The 19,316-nt window shown below is 37.5% G+C and overlaps 1 protein-coding gene across 2 annotated transcripts in view; it reads left to right on the top strand.

The window, feature by feature from the left end:
• Positions 1–19,316, top strand: part of LOC100376561 (pyruvate kinase PKM-like) — a 91,679-nt gene that overhangs the window by 15,597 nt on the left and 56,766 nt on the right. For both annotated transcript variants that reach the window (XM_085494506.1, XM_085494505.1), the window contains exons 2-4: positions 105–341; positions 9,537–9,628; positions 13,679–13,798. In XM_085494506.1, coding sequence (XP_085350632.1) covers positions 122–341; positions 9,537–9,628; positions 13,679–13,798 — 432 coding nt within the window. In that variant the 5' untranslated portion in view covers positions 105–121. The remainder of the gene's footprint in view (positions 1–104; positions 342–9,536; positions 9,629–13,678; positions 13,799–19,316) is intronic.

The raw sequence follows: 19,316 nt of genomic DNA on the forward strand, positions 1-19,316 counted from the left end.
TATTTAACAATTCTAGGGCAAACGCTGAGTACATACAAGAAAATAAGTACAAATTAAATTGACATTAAAACTAAAACTTCATATTTTTCTTATTTTGTGTACAGAGAGTTGTTACAGCACGATGTCTAACTTATCAATACTGCAGTTGGAGAAATCTAAATCCCATCCAAGCCAAGCTGACTTGGAAAGCATGGATCAATACGATACTCATTTCCATCAGAAACAACAGTTAAGACAAATTGCTGCAGCTAAGGCTTATACCTTTCTGGATCATGTCTGTAAATTAGACATATATGTACCAACAGCCAATGTAAGGAACACTGGTATCATATGTACTATTGGTAAGTAAACTAGATGTCTGTAAATTAGACATACATGTACCAACAGCCAATGCAAGGAATACTGGTATCATATGTACTATTGGTAAGTAAACTAGATGTCTGTAAATTAGACATATATGTACCAACAGCCAATGCAAGGAATACTGGTACAGTACTCATTCCGCCCAACCTCCCGCTTTTATCGCTTTTTTTCCGACCGCTTATCGCTTAATTTCCGACCGCTCGCTGCTTTCCGACCGGAAACCGACCGCTTTTTTTCCGCTCGCTCGCGTTCGCTTTTGTTCGCTCGCTCGCTCGCTTTTGTTCGCTCGCTCGCTCCTGCTATGACTGGCTTCAGAAACACCGTCCGCTTGCCAACCGACCGCTGGAGTAACAATGATCGTACATTGTATGTATAAACTTAAGTTTTTATTCGTAATAAATTTAGGTTTTAATGACGATTCAAAATACAACGCCTATTGCTTCTCTGTTTTGGAACAAAGACGCCTTCAAATCACTTGACACATTGTAACGTTTGCTACGCAAGTCGAACTGTGACCTGTATTTACATATTTACGTCCTTGTGTGTGTAGTTCAAGCAGCTATATAACTGGTCAATCGCGATATGTATTGAGTACTAGTATTTGTGTGTTTCTGTGTGTGATTTTGACTAAATTTATTCCGAACGGCGCTCAAAATAATTTGACACTTTGTTATTTTCGAACGCAACTCACACTATGACCCTTACTCAATTTGCATAAGTAATACGAATGCTGTAGTTCAGAAAATCTATTGGTTAACTTTTTCTCGTGCCTGGGTGCGCAAAACAAAACTGCACATATAATTATCGCATAGCTGAATTTCTACAAATCAATTGGACTTAAACTACTAGTATAATGACTGTGACGATTAATCGCTTGTCTGAGTACATGCGGCGACGAATTATTGGATTGGCAGCAGCCGGACGAAAAATGAAAGAGATCTCGGAACAGTTAATTTGTTGAGGAAAACAAAACAAACGCAGCCAGTGATACATTTTGAAAACAAAAATACAAAATAAACGCAATCAGAGGCGCCGACCACGCGCGTTGGAAATAAATAAAACGTGTTGTGACAGTCTCACCAAACTCTTTCACTCGCGCAATATAATTATGTTATTTCCCAAAGCACTTATATTTAATACATTGACGAAAAACACCGCAAGAAAAATGTAAATCAGGCTTGTAATTACTAGTAACTCTACTCGAACGCAATGTTGATCACTGTAAAAGTGGATAAATTCGAACCGTCATCAAATTCAAAATTCAAGCGATCTCGTTGAATGTCAAAAATAAACTCGATGTTTAGAAAGACAAAAACAACACCATATTAGAGTGCAAAAAAAGTTAGCAGCAAAGAACGAGAAGTGCACATTCCCCGGAGGGATTGGCAATGGTTACAAAAGTTTAAAAAGGAATAAAAGGTTACAAAACAGAAAATAGATAAGAAAAAAACACAAAAAAAAAACAATCTAAGCTAATACATTACAGATAATAGCTAGTATAAAAGCAGGTTCACGTGGATGTATCATTTTCAACTATTATCAACAACGCTATGATAACAAAGACATTGTGAAATTCTTTTGTTTTTATGTAGAAAAATACAGTAATGTTACCAAGTAAAATCATATTTATTAAAATTGTTGTTCATACACGAGTTGTCGAACACACTACATAGTTTGTAATTTCATCTAGCTCCTTTCAGTCACGATTCAAGACAAATAAAAGGCACAAATATAGATAATATAGCAAATTATTTGTTTCTGTAATATTCGTGTGTAATCAGTAATTATGAAAAAAATTATGGGTACATATGAAATTGATTTTGACAAAATAATTTAGAAATTGATATTAAGAATAATTCATAACGAAATCTGTTTTTTTTTTTTCCAGGTTTTTTCCCCCAAAACGAAAGAATTTCATAATGTCGGGAAAAGTTTGTTTCTTCCTATTATTTATTGGGAACGGAAAGTCTTTATCGTAGTGCTTCGCCTCGGTTGACAATGAGCTCTTCGGGTCGCTAAAACTGTATGTCCACCTCTGTTGGGGTGAACATTTGTATTATTATACTGAATAAATCTTAGAACAGAAATGGTGGCACTCAATTATGGCAATCTTCCAGCTCATCGTTAGAAAGATTTTCGGAGGCAAATTTAATCTTGAAGGATTGCAGGAAATTGACCCTTACCGATTCATATTTATGAATTAATCGGGATTCAGGTATCATAGTGTTTGTAACAGGAAAAAAAAAACGCTTTCGCGTCGGATTTTTCATGCAAACATTGTGAATGGTTCCCGACACTGATATTCCTTTTTAACTTTAAATTTTTCTAAGACGCGGCAAACCCTGCTCATGACCGGAGACGTCGTCGAGATGCAGGTGCGATTCCTCTTAGCAACGCGTTCTATTTATTTCCAAAGCGTGTGGTCGGCGCCTTTGATTGCGTTTATTTTGTTCTTTTATTCACGTAATCTATCACTGGCAGCGTTTGTTTTGTCGCGTCTCACAACTTAATGTCCAAGCTGACTTTGTTTTGGCTGTAAGTGAACTACGTACAGCTCATGAAAGTATTTCGCCCAGAGTTCGCAAAAAACGGAATACCCTGCAAAATTTGAATCCTTTATTTTATAACGAGACATTGGGCGCAAATATAAAAACCATAATTGTAATTCAACAGGTTTATGTAACGTGTTAGTCCGCTTGCCAGCCGCCTAGTTAAAAAACGCGATCTCCAGTGATGTCGGCTTCGACAACTTCGGACAAGTAAGATGGGCGCTGGCCGACATTACATTTGCAAGTATTGTATTTGTTTGACAAATTGTACACTACGGTCATTCTATAACAATCGATCAGTCGTTTTTTTCACAGTCTTACTATTCCTGCAGATATTCTTCAATTGTTATAGGTGCCACGAATTTTAACATAACTACATGTACAACTTGACCCGTGTTAAACCCAAACCATGCGTGCATGACAACCGTCACCCTACACACGGTTACTCAACGAATACCGTACTCTACAGTAGACATTTTTCGCTCTCCACCAAAAAAAGAATGGTTTTATTTCATATTAGTTGTGTCGTATTTGATTTCACATGTTTGGTTCGATCTTGTTTATGGTGGACATTATTACTACGCGTATGTATTATTACCAATTTTACATGGCCGTGTGATCCACCGTATTTTTTTCAACGGTCGTTCTATAAATTTCTGATTGTATTTATTCTTATTTTAACATCATAAAAACAAAAATGATACACTTGTACATGAAACACTAGGTAATGAACTGTAAATGCGGGCGGTTGCGCTGTCAGGCGAGCGAGCGATTGCGCGAGCGGAAACTTCCGGATTTGTGCGGTCGAAAAAAAAGCGGAAATTGCGCGGTCGAATTGAACAAAGCGAGCGAAAAAAAAGCGATCGAAATCCGGAAGCGGGCGGGAGGTTAAGCGAAATGAGTACTGTATCATATGTACTATTGGTAAGTAAACTAGATGTCTGTAAATTAGGCATGTATGTACCAACAGCCAATGTAAGGAACACTGGTATCATATGTACTATTGGTAAGTAAACTAGATGTCTGTAAATTAGACATATATGTACCAACAGCCAATGTAAGGAATACTGGTATCATATGTACTATTGGTAAGTAAACTAGATGTCTGTAAATTAGACATATATGTACCAACAGCCAATGTAAGGAACACTGGTATCATATGTACTATTGGTAAGTAAACTAGATGTCTGTAAATTAGACATATATGTACCAACAGCCAATGTAAGGAATACTGGTATCATATGTACTATTGGTAAGTAAACTAGATGTCTGTAAATTAGACATATATGTACCAACAGCCAATGTAAGGAACACTGGTATCATATGTACTATTGGTAAGTAAACTAGATGTCTGTAAATTAGACATATATGTACCAACAGCCAATGTAAGGAACACTGGTATCATATGTACTATTGGTAAGTAAACTAGATGTCTGTAAATTAGACATATATGTACCAACAGCCAATGTAAGGAATACTGGTATCATATGTACTATTGGTAAGTAAACTAGATGTCTGTAAATTAGACATATATGTACCAACAGCCAATGTAAGGAACACTGGTATCATATGTACTATTGGTAAGTAAACTAGATGTCTGTAAATTAGACATATATGTACCAACAGCCAATGTAAGGAACACTGGTATCATATGTACTATTGGTAAGTAAACAAGATGTCTGTAAATTAGACATATATGTACCAACAGCCAATGTAAGGAACACTGGTATCATATGTACTATTGGTAAGTAAACTAGATGTCTGTAAATTAGACATATATGTACCAACAGCCAATGTAAGGAACACTGGTATCAGATGTACTATTGGTAAGTAAACTAGATGTCTGTAAATTAGACATATATGTACCAACAGCCAATGTAAGGAACACTGGTATCATATGTACTATTGGTAAGTAAACTAGATGTCTGTAAATTAGACATATATGTACCAACAGCCAATGTAAGGAATACTGATATCATATGTACTATTGGTAAGTAAACTAGATGTCTGTAAATTAGACATATATGTACCAACAGCCAATGTAAGGAACACTGGTATCATATGTACTATTGGTAAGTAAACTAGATGTCTGTAAATTAGACATATATGTACCAACAGCCAATGTAAGGAATACTGGTATCATATGTACTATTGGTAAGTAAACTAGTTGTCTGTAAATTAGACATATATGTACCAACAGCCAATGTAAGGAACACTGGTATCATATGTACTATTGGTAAGTAAACTAGATGTCTGTAAATTAGACATATATGTACCAACAGCCAATGTAAGGAACACTGGTATCATATGTACTATTGGTAAGTAAACTAGATGTCTGTAAATTAGACATATATGTACCAACAGCCAATGTAAGGAACACTGGTATCATATGTACTATTGGTAAGTAAACTAGATGTCTGTAAATTAGACATATATGTACCAACAGCCAATGTAAGGAATACTGGTATCGTATGTACTATTGGTAAGTAAACTAGATGTCTGTAAATTAGACATATATGTACCAACAGCCAATGTAAGGAATACTGGTATCATATGTACTATTGGTAAGTAAACTAGATGTCTGTAAATTAGACATATATGTACCAACAGCCAATGTAAGGAACACTGGTATCATATGTACTATTGGTAAGTAAACTAGATGTCTGTAAATTAGACATATATGTACCAACAGCCAATGTAAGGAACACTGGTATCATATGTACTATTGGTAAGTAAACTAGATGTCTGTAAATTAGACATATATGTACCAACAGCCAATGTAAGGAATACTGGTATCATATGTACTATTGGTAAGTAAACTAGATGTCTGTAAATTAGACATATATGTACCAACAGCCAATGTAAGGAATACTGGTACCATATGTACTATTGGTAAGTAAACTAGATGTCTGTAAATTAGACATACATGTACCAACAGCCAATGTAAGGAATACTGATATCATATGTACTATTGGTAAGTAAACTAGATGTCTGTAAATTAGACATATATGTACCAACAGCCAATGTAAGGAATACTGATATCATATGTACTATTGGTAAGTAAACTAGATGTCTGTAAATTAGACATATATGTACCAACAGCCAATGTAAGGAATACTGGTATCGTATGTACTATTGGTAAGTAAACTAGATGTCTGTAAATTAGACATGTATGTACCAACAGCCAATGTAAGGAATGCTGGTATCATATGTACTATTGGTAAGTAAACTAGATGTCTGTAAATTAGACATATATGTACCAACAGCCAATGTAAGGAATGCTGGTATCATATGTACTATTGGTAAGTAAACTAGATGTCTGTAAATTAGACATATATGTACCAACAGCCAATGTAAGGAATACTGGTATCATATGTACTATTGGTAAGTAAACTAGATGTCTGTAAATTAGACATATATGTACCAACAGCCAATGTAAGGAATACTGGTATCATATGTACTATTGGTAAGTAAACTAGATGTCTGTAAATTAGACATATATGTACCAACAGCCAATGTAAGGAACACTGGTATCATATGTACTATTGGTAAGTAAACTAGATGTCTGTAAATTAGACATATATGTACCAACAGCCAATGTAAGGAACACTGGTATCATATGTACTATTGGTAAGTAAACTAGATGTCTGTAAATTAGACATATATGTACCAACAGCCAATGTAAGGAATACTGGTATCATATGTACTATTGGTAAGTAAACTAGATGTCTGTAAATTAGACATATATGTACCAACAGCCAATGTAAGGAATACTGGTATCATATGTACTATTGGTAAGTAAACTAGATGTCTGTAAATTAGACATATATGTACCAACAGCCAATGTAAGGAATACTGATATCATATGTACTATTGGTAAGTAAACTAGATGTCTGTAAATTAGACATATATGTACCAACAGCCAATGTAAGGAATGCTGGTATCATATGTACTATTGGTAAGTAAACTAGATGTCTGTAAATTAGACATATATGTACCAACAGCCAATGTAAGGAACACTGATATCATATGTACTATTGGTAAGTAAACTAGATGTCTGTAAATTAGACATATATGTACCAACAGCCAATGTAAGGAACACTGATATCATATGTACTATTGGTAAGTAAACTAGATGTCTGTAAATTAGACATATATGTACCAACAGCCAATGTAAGGAACACTGATATCATATGTACTATTGGTAAGTAAACTAGATGTCTGTAAATTAGACATATATGTACCAACAGCCAATGTAAGGAACACTGATATCATATGTACTATTGGTAAGTAAACTAGATGTCTGTAAATTAGACATACATGTACCAACAGCCAATGTAAGGAATACTGGTATCATATGTACTATTGGTAAGTAAACTAGATGTCTGTAAATTAGACATATATGTACCAACAGCCAATGTAAGGAACACTGATATCATATGTACTATTGGTAAGTAAACTAGATGTCTGTAAATTAGACATACATGTACCAACAGCCAATGTAAGGAACACTGGTATCATATGTACTATTGGTAAGTAAACTAGATGTCTGTAAATTAGACATATATGTACCAACAGCCAATGTAAGGAATACTGGTATCATATGTACTATTGGTAAGTAAACTAGATGTCTGTAAATTAGACATACATGTACCAACAGCCAATGTAAGGAATACTGGTATCATATGTACTATTGGTAAGTAAACTAGATGTCTGTAAATTAGACATATATGTACCAACAGCCAATGTAAGGAATACTGGTATCGTATGTACTATTGGTAAGTAAACTAGATGTCTGTAAATTAGACATATATGTACCAACAGCCAATGTAAGGAATACTGGTATCGTATGTACTATTGGTAAGTAAACTAGATGTCTGTAAATTAGACATACATGTACCAACAGCCAATGTAAGGAATACTGGTATCATATGTACTATTGGTAAGTAAACTAGATGTCTGTAAATTAGACATACATGTACCAACAGCCAATGTAAGGAATACTGGTATCATATGTACTATTGGTAAGTAAACTAGATGTCTGTAAATTAGACATATATGTACCAACAGCCAATGTAAGGAATACTGGTATCGTATGTACTATTGGTAAGTAAACTAGATGTCTGTAAATTAGACATATATGTACCAACAGCCAATGTAAGGAATACTGGTATCGTATGTACTATTGGTAAGTAAACTAGATGTCTGTAAATTAGACATACATGTACCAACAGCCAATGTAAGGAATACTGGTATCATATGTACTATTGGTAAGTAAACTAGATGTCTGTAAATTAGACATATATGTACCAACAGCCAATGTAAGGAATACTGGTATCGTATGTACTATTGGTAAGTAAACTAGATGTCTGTAAATTAGACATACATGTACCAACAGCCAATGTAAGGAATACTGGTATCATATGTACTATTGGTAAGTAAACTAGATGTCTGTAAATTAGACATATATGTACCAACAGCCAATGTAAGGAATACTGGTATCGTATGTACTATTGGTAAGTAAACTAGATGTCTGTAAATTAGACATACATGTACCAACAGCCAATGTAAGGAATACTGGTATCATATGTACTATTGGTAAGTAAACTAGATGTCTGTAAATTAGACATATATGTACCAACAGCCAATGTAAGGAATACTGGTATCGTATGTACTATTGGTAAGTAAACTAGATGTCTGTAAATTAGACATACATGTACCAACAGCCAATGTAAGGAATACTGGTATCATATGTACTATTGGTAAGTAAACTAGATGTCTGTAAATTAGACATATATGTACCAACAGCCAATGCAAGGAATACTGGTATCATATGTACTATTGGTAAGTAAACTAGATGTCTGTAAATTAGACATATATGTACCAACAGCCAATGTAAGGAATACTGGTATCATATGTACTATTGGTAAGTAAACTAGATGTCTGTAAATTAGACATATATGTACCAACAGCCAATGCAAGGAACACTGGTATCATATGTACTATTGGTAAGTAAACTAGATGTCTGTAAATTAGACATATATGTACCAACAGCCAATGCAAGGAACACTGGTATCATATGTACTATTGGTAAGTAAACAAGTCAATGTATGGAACTCTAGAGAAGATATTATAATCACTGATGCTTTAAATGTGAGAAAAGCAATCATCTATACACCGACTTGTGTTAATCCACCAGTCACAAGATGTCCATTACATATTTAGGTATTATAATATGAGGTTATTACGAGAATACCTCAAAGAATGCATGAAGACATTACAGTGGGAGTATTGGTCGACTCGCAGCAGAGATTGATGCTATGGCGTACTGTCTGAGTGCATACTTTGAGGTATCCTCGTAATAACCTTATTATTATACATCTTTTTCCTCCAAGGATACATCATGGGAATGCCGAAATCTAAAAAGTTTCATGTTTGTTTTGTATTATTAGAGGACACTTACGTGTGTAATCGTTCCATATTTGGAATTCGCATTTCTTAATATGGTAGGTTAAAAATACCCTGTAAAATACCGCAAAATTACAGGACACTGTAACTTATAATTAACTTTATAACTTGTATTATTTATTTTCTTCATAAATTTATTTGATTGATTGTTTGTAGGACCTACATCACGCCATCCTGATAAGTTGGAACAGATGATATCCTCCGGTATGAACATTGCACGTCTTAATTTCTCGCATGGAACTCATGAGGCAAGTCAGAAAGTATTTTTTGTTCTGATTATGACAATTGACATACATTAGGGGAATAACATCCAAATAAGGCTTAAATATTCTGAGGTAGTCCCCAGAACCACACTGAGGTAGTCCCCAGAACCACACTGAGGTAGTCCCCAGAACCACACTGAGGTAGTCCTCAGAACCACACTGAGGTAGTCCCCAGAACCACACTGAGGTAGTCCCCAGAACCACACGGAGGTAGTCCCCAGAACCACACGGAGGTAGTCCCCAGAACCACACGGAGGTAGTCCCCAGAACCACACGGAGGTAGTCCCCAGAACCACACGGAGGTAGTCCCCAGAACCACACGGAGGTAGTCCCCAGAACCACACGGAGGTAGTCCCCAGAACCACACGGAGGTAGTCCCCAGAACCACACGGAGGTAGTCCCCAGAACCACACGGAGGTAGTCCCCCAGAACCACACGGAGGTAGTCCCCCAGAACCACACGGAGGTAGTCCCCCAGAACCACACGGAGGTAGTCCCCCAGAACCACACGGAGGTAGTCCCCCAGAACCACACGGAGGTAGTCCCCCAGAACCACACGGAGGTAGTCCCCCAGAACCACACGGAGGTAGTCCCCCAGAACCACACGGAGGTAGTCCCCCAGAACCACACGGAGGTAGTCCCCCAGAACCACACGGAGGTAGTCCCCCAGAACCACACGGAGGTAGTCCCCCAGAACCACACGGAGGTAGTCCCCCAGAACCACACGGAGGTAGTCCCCCAGAACCACACGGAGGTAGTCCCCCAGAACCACACGGAGGTAGTCCCCCAGAACCACACGGAGGTAGTCCCCCAGAACCACACGGAGGTAGTCCCCCAGAACCACACGGAGGTAGTCCCCCAGAACCACACGGAGGTAGTCCCCCAGAACCACACGGAGGTAGTCCCCCAGAACCACACGGAGGTAGTCCCCCAGAACCACACGGAGGTAGTCCCCCAGAACCACACGGAGGTAGTCCCCCAGAACCACACGGAGGTAGTCCCCCAGAACCACACGGAGGTAGTCCCCCAGAACCACACGGAGGTAGTCCCCCAGAACCACACGGAGGTAGTCCCCCAGAACCACACGGAGGTAGTCCCCCAGAACCACACGGAGGTAGTCCCCCAGAACCACACGGAGGTAGTCCCCCAGAACCACACGGAGGTAGTCCCCCAGAACCACACGGAGGTAGTCCCCCAGAACCACACTGAGGTAGTCCCCCAGAACCACCCGGAAACTTTGGCTTTTGTGGCATCATTGTCGCCTCAGCATCGCATAATTGTGGCATCAGCTTCGCGTCATTGAAAATTGAAGCTGTGTTCGCCTCGCTATTTTGTGGCATCATCGTGGCCTCAGCTTCGCAGTCTCATGGCATCAACATGGCATCAGCTTCAACTTATTGTGACATTAGTATGACCTCATTATTTACACGCAGAAGGGCAGTAGACAAAAACATGTACAGAAGTTCGATATGTAATCGATTTGAAATTCAAGGCGAATAAAATAATATGATCAAGAGTAAAATGACATTTTAAAAAGATATCATGTTTAATTATTTTAGTGTTGCGAGTATTGGGCACCAAAAACTTTGCGAAGTACATTACAATCGGCAAGGTGACGAGTTTCATATTGACTGGAAGGAAAATCGTGATAAATTCAAATCACACGATGCAATCGTTGTTCTGATACAACACAATTTGCTGTATACGAAGTGAAACTGTTCTTGTTATAAAATTACCCTTTTCGCTCATTTTATTTGCTGCTAGAAGAGCAGATTCAGATTCCTCATTTCGGTGGTATTTTTCTGTGTTTCGTTTAGTTTTAGCCGAGTCCGACCCCATGCCCGGACTACTAAAACATGCAATACACACGTACGCCGCCTGGTGCGTCGGCGTCGTCGCCAGTCATCTTGATACAAAGTTCCAAAACAAGTGCGTACATTTCCAACATATGATTGGATGGTTGTGGTGGCGTCGGTCTGGTAAAATTTGACAACCAATTCTCAAAATTAAGTCACGATCAGTGATCTGAGCTTGATCTATACGTACTTTAAAAGTATTCTCACAAACATATTTTCGAATGAAAACGAGCCACATGCCCTGTAAAAAATCGAATAGCGCTTGACATGCAGGAATAATTTATTGGGCTTCAGAAAAAAAACGTGTCCATTTAGTGTGGCCGTAAATATTTGGTGACCAGCCGATGAACAATTTGAAAATCATGATTCTCACGGAAGTCCTTCGATACTGAAAATCATCGACCCCAGTCTGGTTTACCTTATTTCCCAACTTGCAGCCCTGTTTTTTTTTGTTGTTTTTTTTTGTTTTTTTTGAACTGAGGTCAAATCCCATCCGTTTGTCAAAATATACCGATGTTTTTCAGTGAATAATTGCAAAGCCTGTCACAGCACAAAAAAAAACACGTTGTGAATCGACGATGGAGATTGGATGGTACGACGACCCTTCAATTTGCATTAAATATGTTTTGTTACAACATCATTGATTGGCTGAGAGTCACCTGATCGGAGCACGACCTGGGTCACAACCATATTTGTCCGTATTATCAACAGGACTTTGCGAGAGAACCACACCCACATTTTCAACCATTTTAGTGAGGAAGTTGCCAACAAATGTCGAAAACTCGTGAATTTTATGAATTTGAATAAAATAAAGCTAGCGATTTGTAAGACTGGTTAATAATATATCCCCCGATGCTCTTCGATTTTTTTTTATTTCAAGGTGAGAAATGGATACTAGTAGTTGAAGTTCCATCGATTTCAAGGCGACTATTTAACCGCGACAACTCTACGCTCTGTTGTAGTTTCGCGAGGTAAAACAAAAATACAATAAATAGTACTTGTTTAATTATTTGGTTGTACAGCCCGCACATTACGGGACATGATCCCCATGAATTACGATAAATAAATGCTGATTGTGTTGAATGACTGACGTCGGGACCGTTTGGAGAAACAAATTACGGTCGGTAGACATTTGACAAATGAAATTATTAACGAAAGACAAGATTTTTCTAGGTATTTACGATCATACGGTCATACCAAATATATACAAAATTGACAAATACACAAAGAGGTGTAATAGTAGGTCATTTTTATTTTAGTCTTAGAAATATTTTCTTTCACTCAGTCCACGTCCATGCGTGGGAATTCTATTTAGCTTCATGGTCCTTCGGCTTGTCTTCTGCTTGGGGGGGGGGGGGAACAACAATAATTATACAAATCGTAAACTCAACACAATCAAGAAAAGAAACCCAGACAACCATGTTGTACTTCTGTTGAATACATTTTGTAGCAGTGCGTCACGTCGGAATATTGTCTAAAATAAAATATTCAAACCCAGCCAAATCTAGGTCAAAGGGTCAGATTGCGTGCATATAATTATAGATAGTTAAAACAAAAAGTAGTTGAACTTTTGACGGTTGTTTAACATCTATGCACGGTTACTAAGCTAGTTGCTAAGCTAGTAACCGTGATCTATGAAAACCAGAAAATTTTTAGTAGTCCGAATTTTTGCACGGTCGAAAATAAAACTGAAATTGACCGGTCAAAAGCGGAAGCGGTCAAGAGGTTTGGGGGAAATGAGTACAGTACTTCTTTGTTTGATGAAGCGATGCTGATGCCACATTGTCGCCATAATGAGGCCACAATGAAGCGAAGCGATAATCGCCTAACTTTTTAATGTCGCGACATTGATGCGACGATGAAGCCATAACAATGCCATAACAAGGCGATGCTGAAGCGAAGCTGATGCTGAAGTGAAGCCAAAGCTCCCGCGAGAACTGTACTGTAGTCCCCATGAACCACCCGAAGGTAGTCCCAAGAACCATAAAAATGAATCACTGTTGTGCATGTTTATATGTTTTTGTGTTCTGTTTGTAGATTAAAATGTAATCATTTGAAATATTCATAAATGTCACTGAGAATAAGCAATTGCTCAATGTTTCTAACTATTTTGAATTACTGGGGACAATGCTTACCAAATGTTAAATGATGTAACTGTTTATCTCTGCTTTCATTCACAGTACCATGCTGAAACCATTAAGAACATTCGTACCGCTGCTGATCGATTCCATTTCCCTCGTTGTATTGGTATCGCCTTGGATACCAAAGGTCCTGAAATACGTACCGGCATGTTAAAAGGGGTAAGATCTATACTACACTCAAATATATTTGTCAAAAACTAATTTATATCATTATAGCATTGCTCATTAAAAATAACAATGACTGTTTGTACCTTTTCACCACCAGTTCTCTCTTTTTTTTCACAAATTCACAAAAAATTGGGACAAATATAGCCATATCTTTTGAGTAAAAACTGAAAATGGACTCAATATTTGGCTGTTGAAGAATATAAGAAAAATTGTAGAACAATTTGGGCCAGGAAGTCTGGTGGTTAAAAGGTTAAAGCATTCTGTTGGCAAACTTCTAATTTTGACTAGCTTCATGTTTTCCTGGAATATACTGAGAAGTCCTAGAATTTGAAAGGTGTTCTGGAAAAATGCTTTTCAGTCTGGGAAAAGGATATTATGCCATATCTCGTATTGTAGGCTGGTCACACAAGCTGAAAAAATCATTATTAATGATTAGGTACTTTTTGCTGTCCTGAATCTGGTTTGTAAATTGTGTTGAAAAGTGCATTTTTCTCAACAATTTTTATTCATGTTCTGTGGTTCTTATGAATACTTATGAATATTCATATTTTCCGGGTACATATGAATATTCATGTTTTCTAACACTTATGAATATTCATGTTGTGACTTGTTTATGCTAATAAAGTATCTGTTAGTTCTAATGGGTGAATGCTATTTATTTTTTGGCTACTATGTTACAAGGTGTAGTTGGAAATCTTGAGTTCATAGAAAGTAAAATTTTAATAAATGTAATTTTCTATTGTATGATTGAAGAAGCCTGTGTTTCTAAGAGATTTAATAAACAGGATAATACACCATGCAAATGGGGTAATGTGAAGGATATTCAACTCAGAGATAACGTTTTGATCTGAAGCTGTTCATCAATGAAAATTATGTCTTTGATACGATCACTGTACTGCCCAAGGTTTCATTTGATTTGATCACAGTACTGCCCAAGGTTTCATTTGATTTGATCACAGTACTGCCCAAGGTTTCATTTGATTTGATCACTGTACTGCCCATGGTTTCATTTGATATGATCACTGTACTGCCCAAGGTTTCATTTGATTTGATCACAGTACTGCCCAAGGTTTCATTTGATTTGATCACAGTACTGCCCAAGGTTTCATTTGATTTGATCACTGTACTGCCCATGGTTTCATTTGATATGGTCACTGTACTGCCCAAGGTTTCATTTGATATGGTCACTGTACTGCCCAAGGTTTCATTTAATACGATCACTGTACTGCCCAAGGTTTCATTTGATATGATCACAGTACTGCCCAAGGTTTCATTTGATTTGATCACTGTACTGCCCATGGTTTCATTTGATATGGTCACTGTACTGCCCAAGGTTTCATTTGATATGGTCACTGTACTGCCCAAGGTTTCATTTGATATGATCACTGTACTGCCCAAGGTTTCATTTAATACGATCACTGTACTGCCCAAGGTTTCATTTGATATGATCACTGTACTGCCCAAGGTTTCATTTGATTTGATCACTGTACTGCCCATGGTTTCATTTGATATGGTCACTGTACTGCCCAAGGTTTCATTTGATATGATCACTGTACTGCCCATGGTTTCATTTGATATGGTCACTGTACTGCCCAAGGTTTCATTTGATATGGTCACTGTACTGCCCATGGTTTCATTTGATATGATCACTGTACTGCCCAAGGTTTCATTTGATATGATCACTGTACTGCCCATGGTTTCATTTGATATGATCACTGTACTGCCCAAGGTTTCATTTAATACGATCACTGTACTGCCCAAGGTTTCATTTGATATGATCACAGTACTGCCCAAGGTTTCATTTGATATGATCACAGTACTGCCCAAGGTTTCATTTGATATGGTCACTGTACTGCCCAAGGTTTCATTTGATATGATCACTGTACTGCCCATGGTTTCATTTGATATGATCACTGTACTGCCCAAGGTTTCATTTGATATGATCACTGTACTGCCCATGGTTTCATTTGATATGATCACTGTACTGCCCAAGGTTTCATTTAATACGATCACTGTACTGCCCAAGGTTTCATTTGATATGATCACAGTACTGCCCAAGGTTTCATTTGATATGATCACAGTACTGCCCATGGTTTCATTTGATATGATCACTGTACTGCCCATAGTTTCATTTGATATGGTCACTGTACTGCCCAAGGTTTCATTTGATATGATCACTGTACTGCCCATGGTTTCATTTGATATGATCACTGTACTGCCCATGGTTTCATTTGATATGATCACTGTACTGCCCAAGGTTTCATTTGATAAGATCACTGTACTGCCCATGGTTTCATTTGATATGATCACTGTACTGCCCAAGGTTTCATTTGATAAGATCACTGTACTGCCCATGGTTTTATTTGATATGGTCACTGTACTGCCCATGGTTTCATTTGATATGATCACTGTACTGCCCAAGGTTTCATTTGATATGATCACTGTACTGCCCATGGTTTCATTTGATATGATCACTGTACTGCCCAAGGTTTCATTTAATACGATCACTGTACTGCCCAAGGTTTCATTTGATATGATCACAGTACTGCCCAAGGTTTCATTTGATATGATCACAGTACTGCCCAAGGTTTCATTTGATATGGTCACTGTACTGCCCAAGGTTTCATTTGATATGATCACTGTACTGCCCATGGTTTCATTTGATATGATCACTGTACTGCCCAAGGTTTCATTTGATATGATCACTGTACTGCCCAAGGTTTCATTTGATATGATCACTGTACTGCCCATGGTTTCATTTGATATGATCACTGTACTGCCCAAGGTTTCATTTAATACGATCACTGTACTGCCCAAGGTTTCATTTGATATGATCACAGTACTGCCCAAGGTTTCATTTGATATGATCACAGTACTGCCCATGGTTTCATTTGATATGATCACTGTACTGCCCATAGTTTCATTTGATATGGTCACTGTACTGCCCAAGGTTTCATTTGATATGATCACTGTACTGCCCATGGTTTCATTTGATATGATCACTGTACTGCCCATGGTTTCATTTGATATGATCACTGTACTGCCCAAGGTTTCATTTGATAAGATCACTGTACTGCCCATGGTTTCATTTGATATGATCACTGTACTGCCCAAGGTTTCATTTGATAAGATCACTGTACTGCCCATGGTTTTATTTGATATGATCACTGTACTGCCCATGGTTTCATTTAATACGATCACTGTACTGCCCAAGGTTTCATTTGATATGATCACTGTACTGCCCAAGGTTTCATTTAATACGATCACTGTACTGCCCATGGTTTTATTTGATATGATCACTGTACTGCCCAAGGTTTCATTTGATATGGTCACTACTGCCCATGGTTTTATTTGATATGATCACTGTACTGCCCATGGTTTTATTTGATATGATCACTGTACTGCCCAAGGTTTCATTTGATATGATCACTGTACTGCCCAAGGTTTCATTTGATATGATCACTGTACTGCCCATGGTTTCATTTGATATGATCACTGTACTGCCCAAGGTTTCATTTAATACGATCACTGTACTGCCCAAGGTTTCATTTGATATGATCACAGTACTGCCCAAGGTTTCATTTGATATGATCACAGTACTGCCCAAGGTTTCATTTGATATGGTCACTGTACTGCCCAAGGTTTCATTTGATATGATCACTGTACTGCCCATGGTTTCATTTGATATGATCACTGTACTGCCCATGGTTTCATTTGATATGATCACTGTACTGCCCAAGGTTTCATTTGATAAGATCACTGTACTGCCCATGGTTTCATTTGATATGATCACTGTACTGCCCAAGGTTTCATTTGATAAGATCACTGTACTGCCCATGGTTTTATTTGATATGATCACTGTACTGCCCATGGTTTCATTTAATACGATCACTGTACTGCCCAAGGTTTCATTTGATATGATCACTGTACTGCCCAAGGTTTCATTTAATACGATCACTGTACTGCCCATGGTTTTATTTGATATGATCACTGTACTGCCCATGGTTTCATTTAATACGATCACTGTACTGCCCAAGGTTTCATTTGATATGATCACTGTACTGCCCAAGGTTTCATTTAATACGATCACTGTACTGCCCATGGTTTTATTTGATATGATCACTGTACTGCCCATGGTTTCATTTAATACGATCACTGTACTGCCCAAGGTTTCATTTGATATGATCACTGTACTGCCCAAGGTTTCATTTAATACGATCACTGTACTGCCCATGGTTTTATTTGATATGATCACTGTACTGCCCAAGGTTTCATTTGATATGGTCACTACTGCCCATGGTTTTATTTGATATGATCACTGTACTGCCCATGGTTTTATTTGATATGATCACTGTACTGCCCAAGGTATCATTTGATATGATCACTGTACTGCCCATGGTTTTATTTGATATGATCACTGTACTGCCCAAGGTTTCATTTGATAACTCTTGACGTGCTATAACATTCTATGGTTATGTCATTTCTATTTTAGTAAATCAATAAACTTCTCGGCCGTGCTCGCCAGACATTACCTGTTACATGTTCTTTTTTTAGCTCCGCTGTCGACTTTGTCAAGCGGAGCTTATCATATGAGTGATTGTTCGTCGTCAGTGTCAATGTTTTACTTTTTCGACTTCTTCTTGAAAACTACAAGCCTGAATGCTTTGATACTTGGTGTATATGTACCTTGGGTAGACCTCTCTTAGATTTGTTCATTTCATGATGATATCTTCAATTCTCTAATTTTGGTGAATATTTTTGTCATTTTTGGTAAAAAGTGATATTTTCGACTTCTTGTTAAAAATCGCAAGTCCGATTGCTTTGATATTATATATAGGTACTACACGTGCATCTCTCTCAGATTTGTTCATTTTGTAATGATATCTTTAATTCTCTAATTTTGGTGAATATTTTTGTCATTTTTGGTAAAAAGTTATATTTTCGACTTCTTGTTAAAAACCACAATCATTTATAGTGAAAAATGATATTTTTGAATTCTTGTTGAAAACGGCAAGTCCCATTGCATTGATACTATGCATATTGTTCATTTTCTAATGATATCTTCTTTTTAACTGAGGGTATATGTGTACCCTCTATACAGAAAACTGGAGGTATAACACACATTTTGGGGGTACACCCTCTACATCAAAAATTGGGGGTATTTCTAGGAGGGCCAGGGCCAGTATTATTTATCTGCACTGGGATTGGTTGTTGTAGCTCAGAATAAAGATTATACACAAGATTTCACAGAAATTTATTTATTTTGCAATTCTCATTTATAGACAAGTTTACACACGGTCTTCATGAAATTTCATACAATGTAGCTGCTAATCTGACAACCTCATCCTGATTGTATCCTGGTTGCTTGGATGCATACTCAATTATCATTCTATGTACTACTACTAGGCCCTTCACGAGCTTGTGATTAAAATCCACAGCATCTGCCTGCTGCGGGTAAACATCTTCGGGCGCGACTGCCTGTTTTTCGTTTTGAACACCGAACTGTCCA

Source organism: Saccoglossus kowalevskii, chromosome 20, assembly GCF_978046115.1.
Source record: "Saccoglossus kowalevskii chromosome 20, keSacKowa6.1, whole genome shotgun sequence".
NCBI classification, from domain to species: Eukaryota; Metazoa; Hemichordata; class Enteropneusta; family Harrimaniidae; genus Saccoglossus; species Saccoglossus kowalevskii.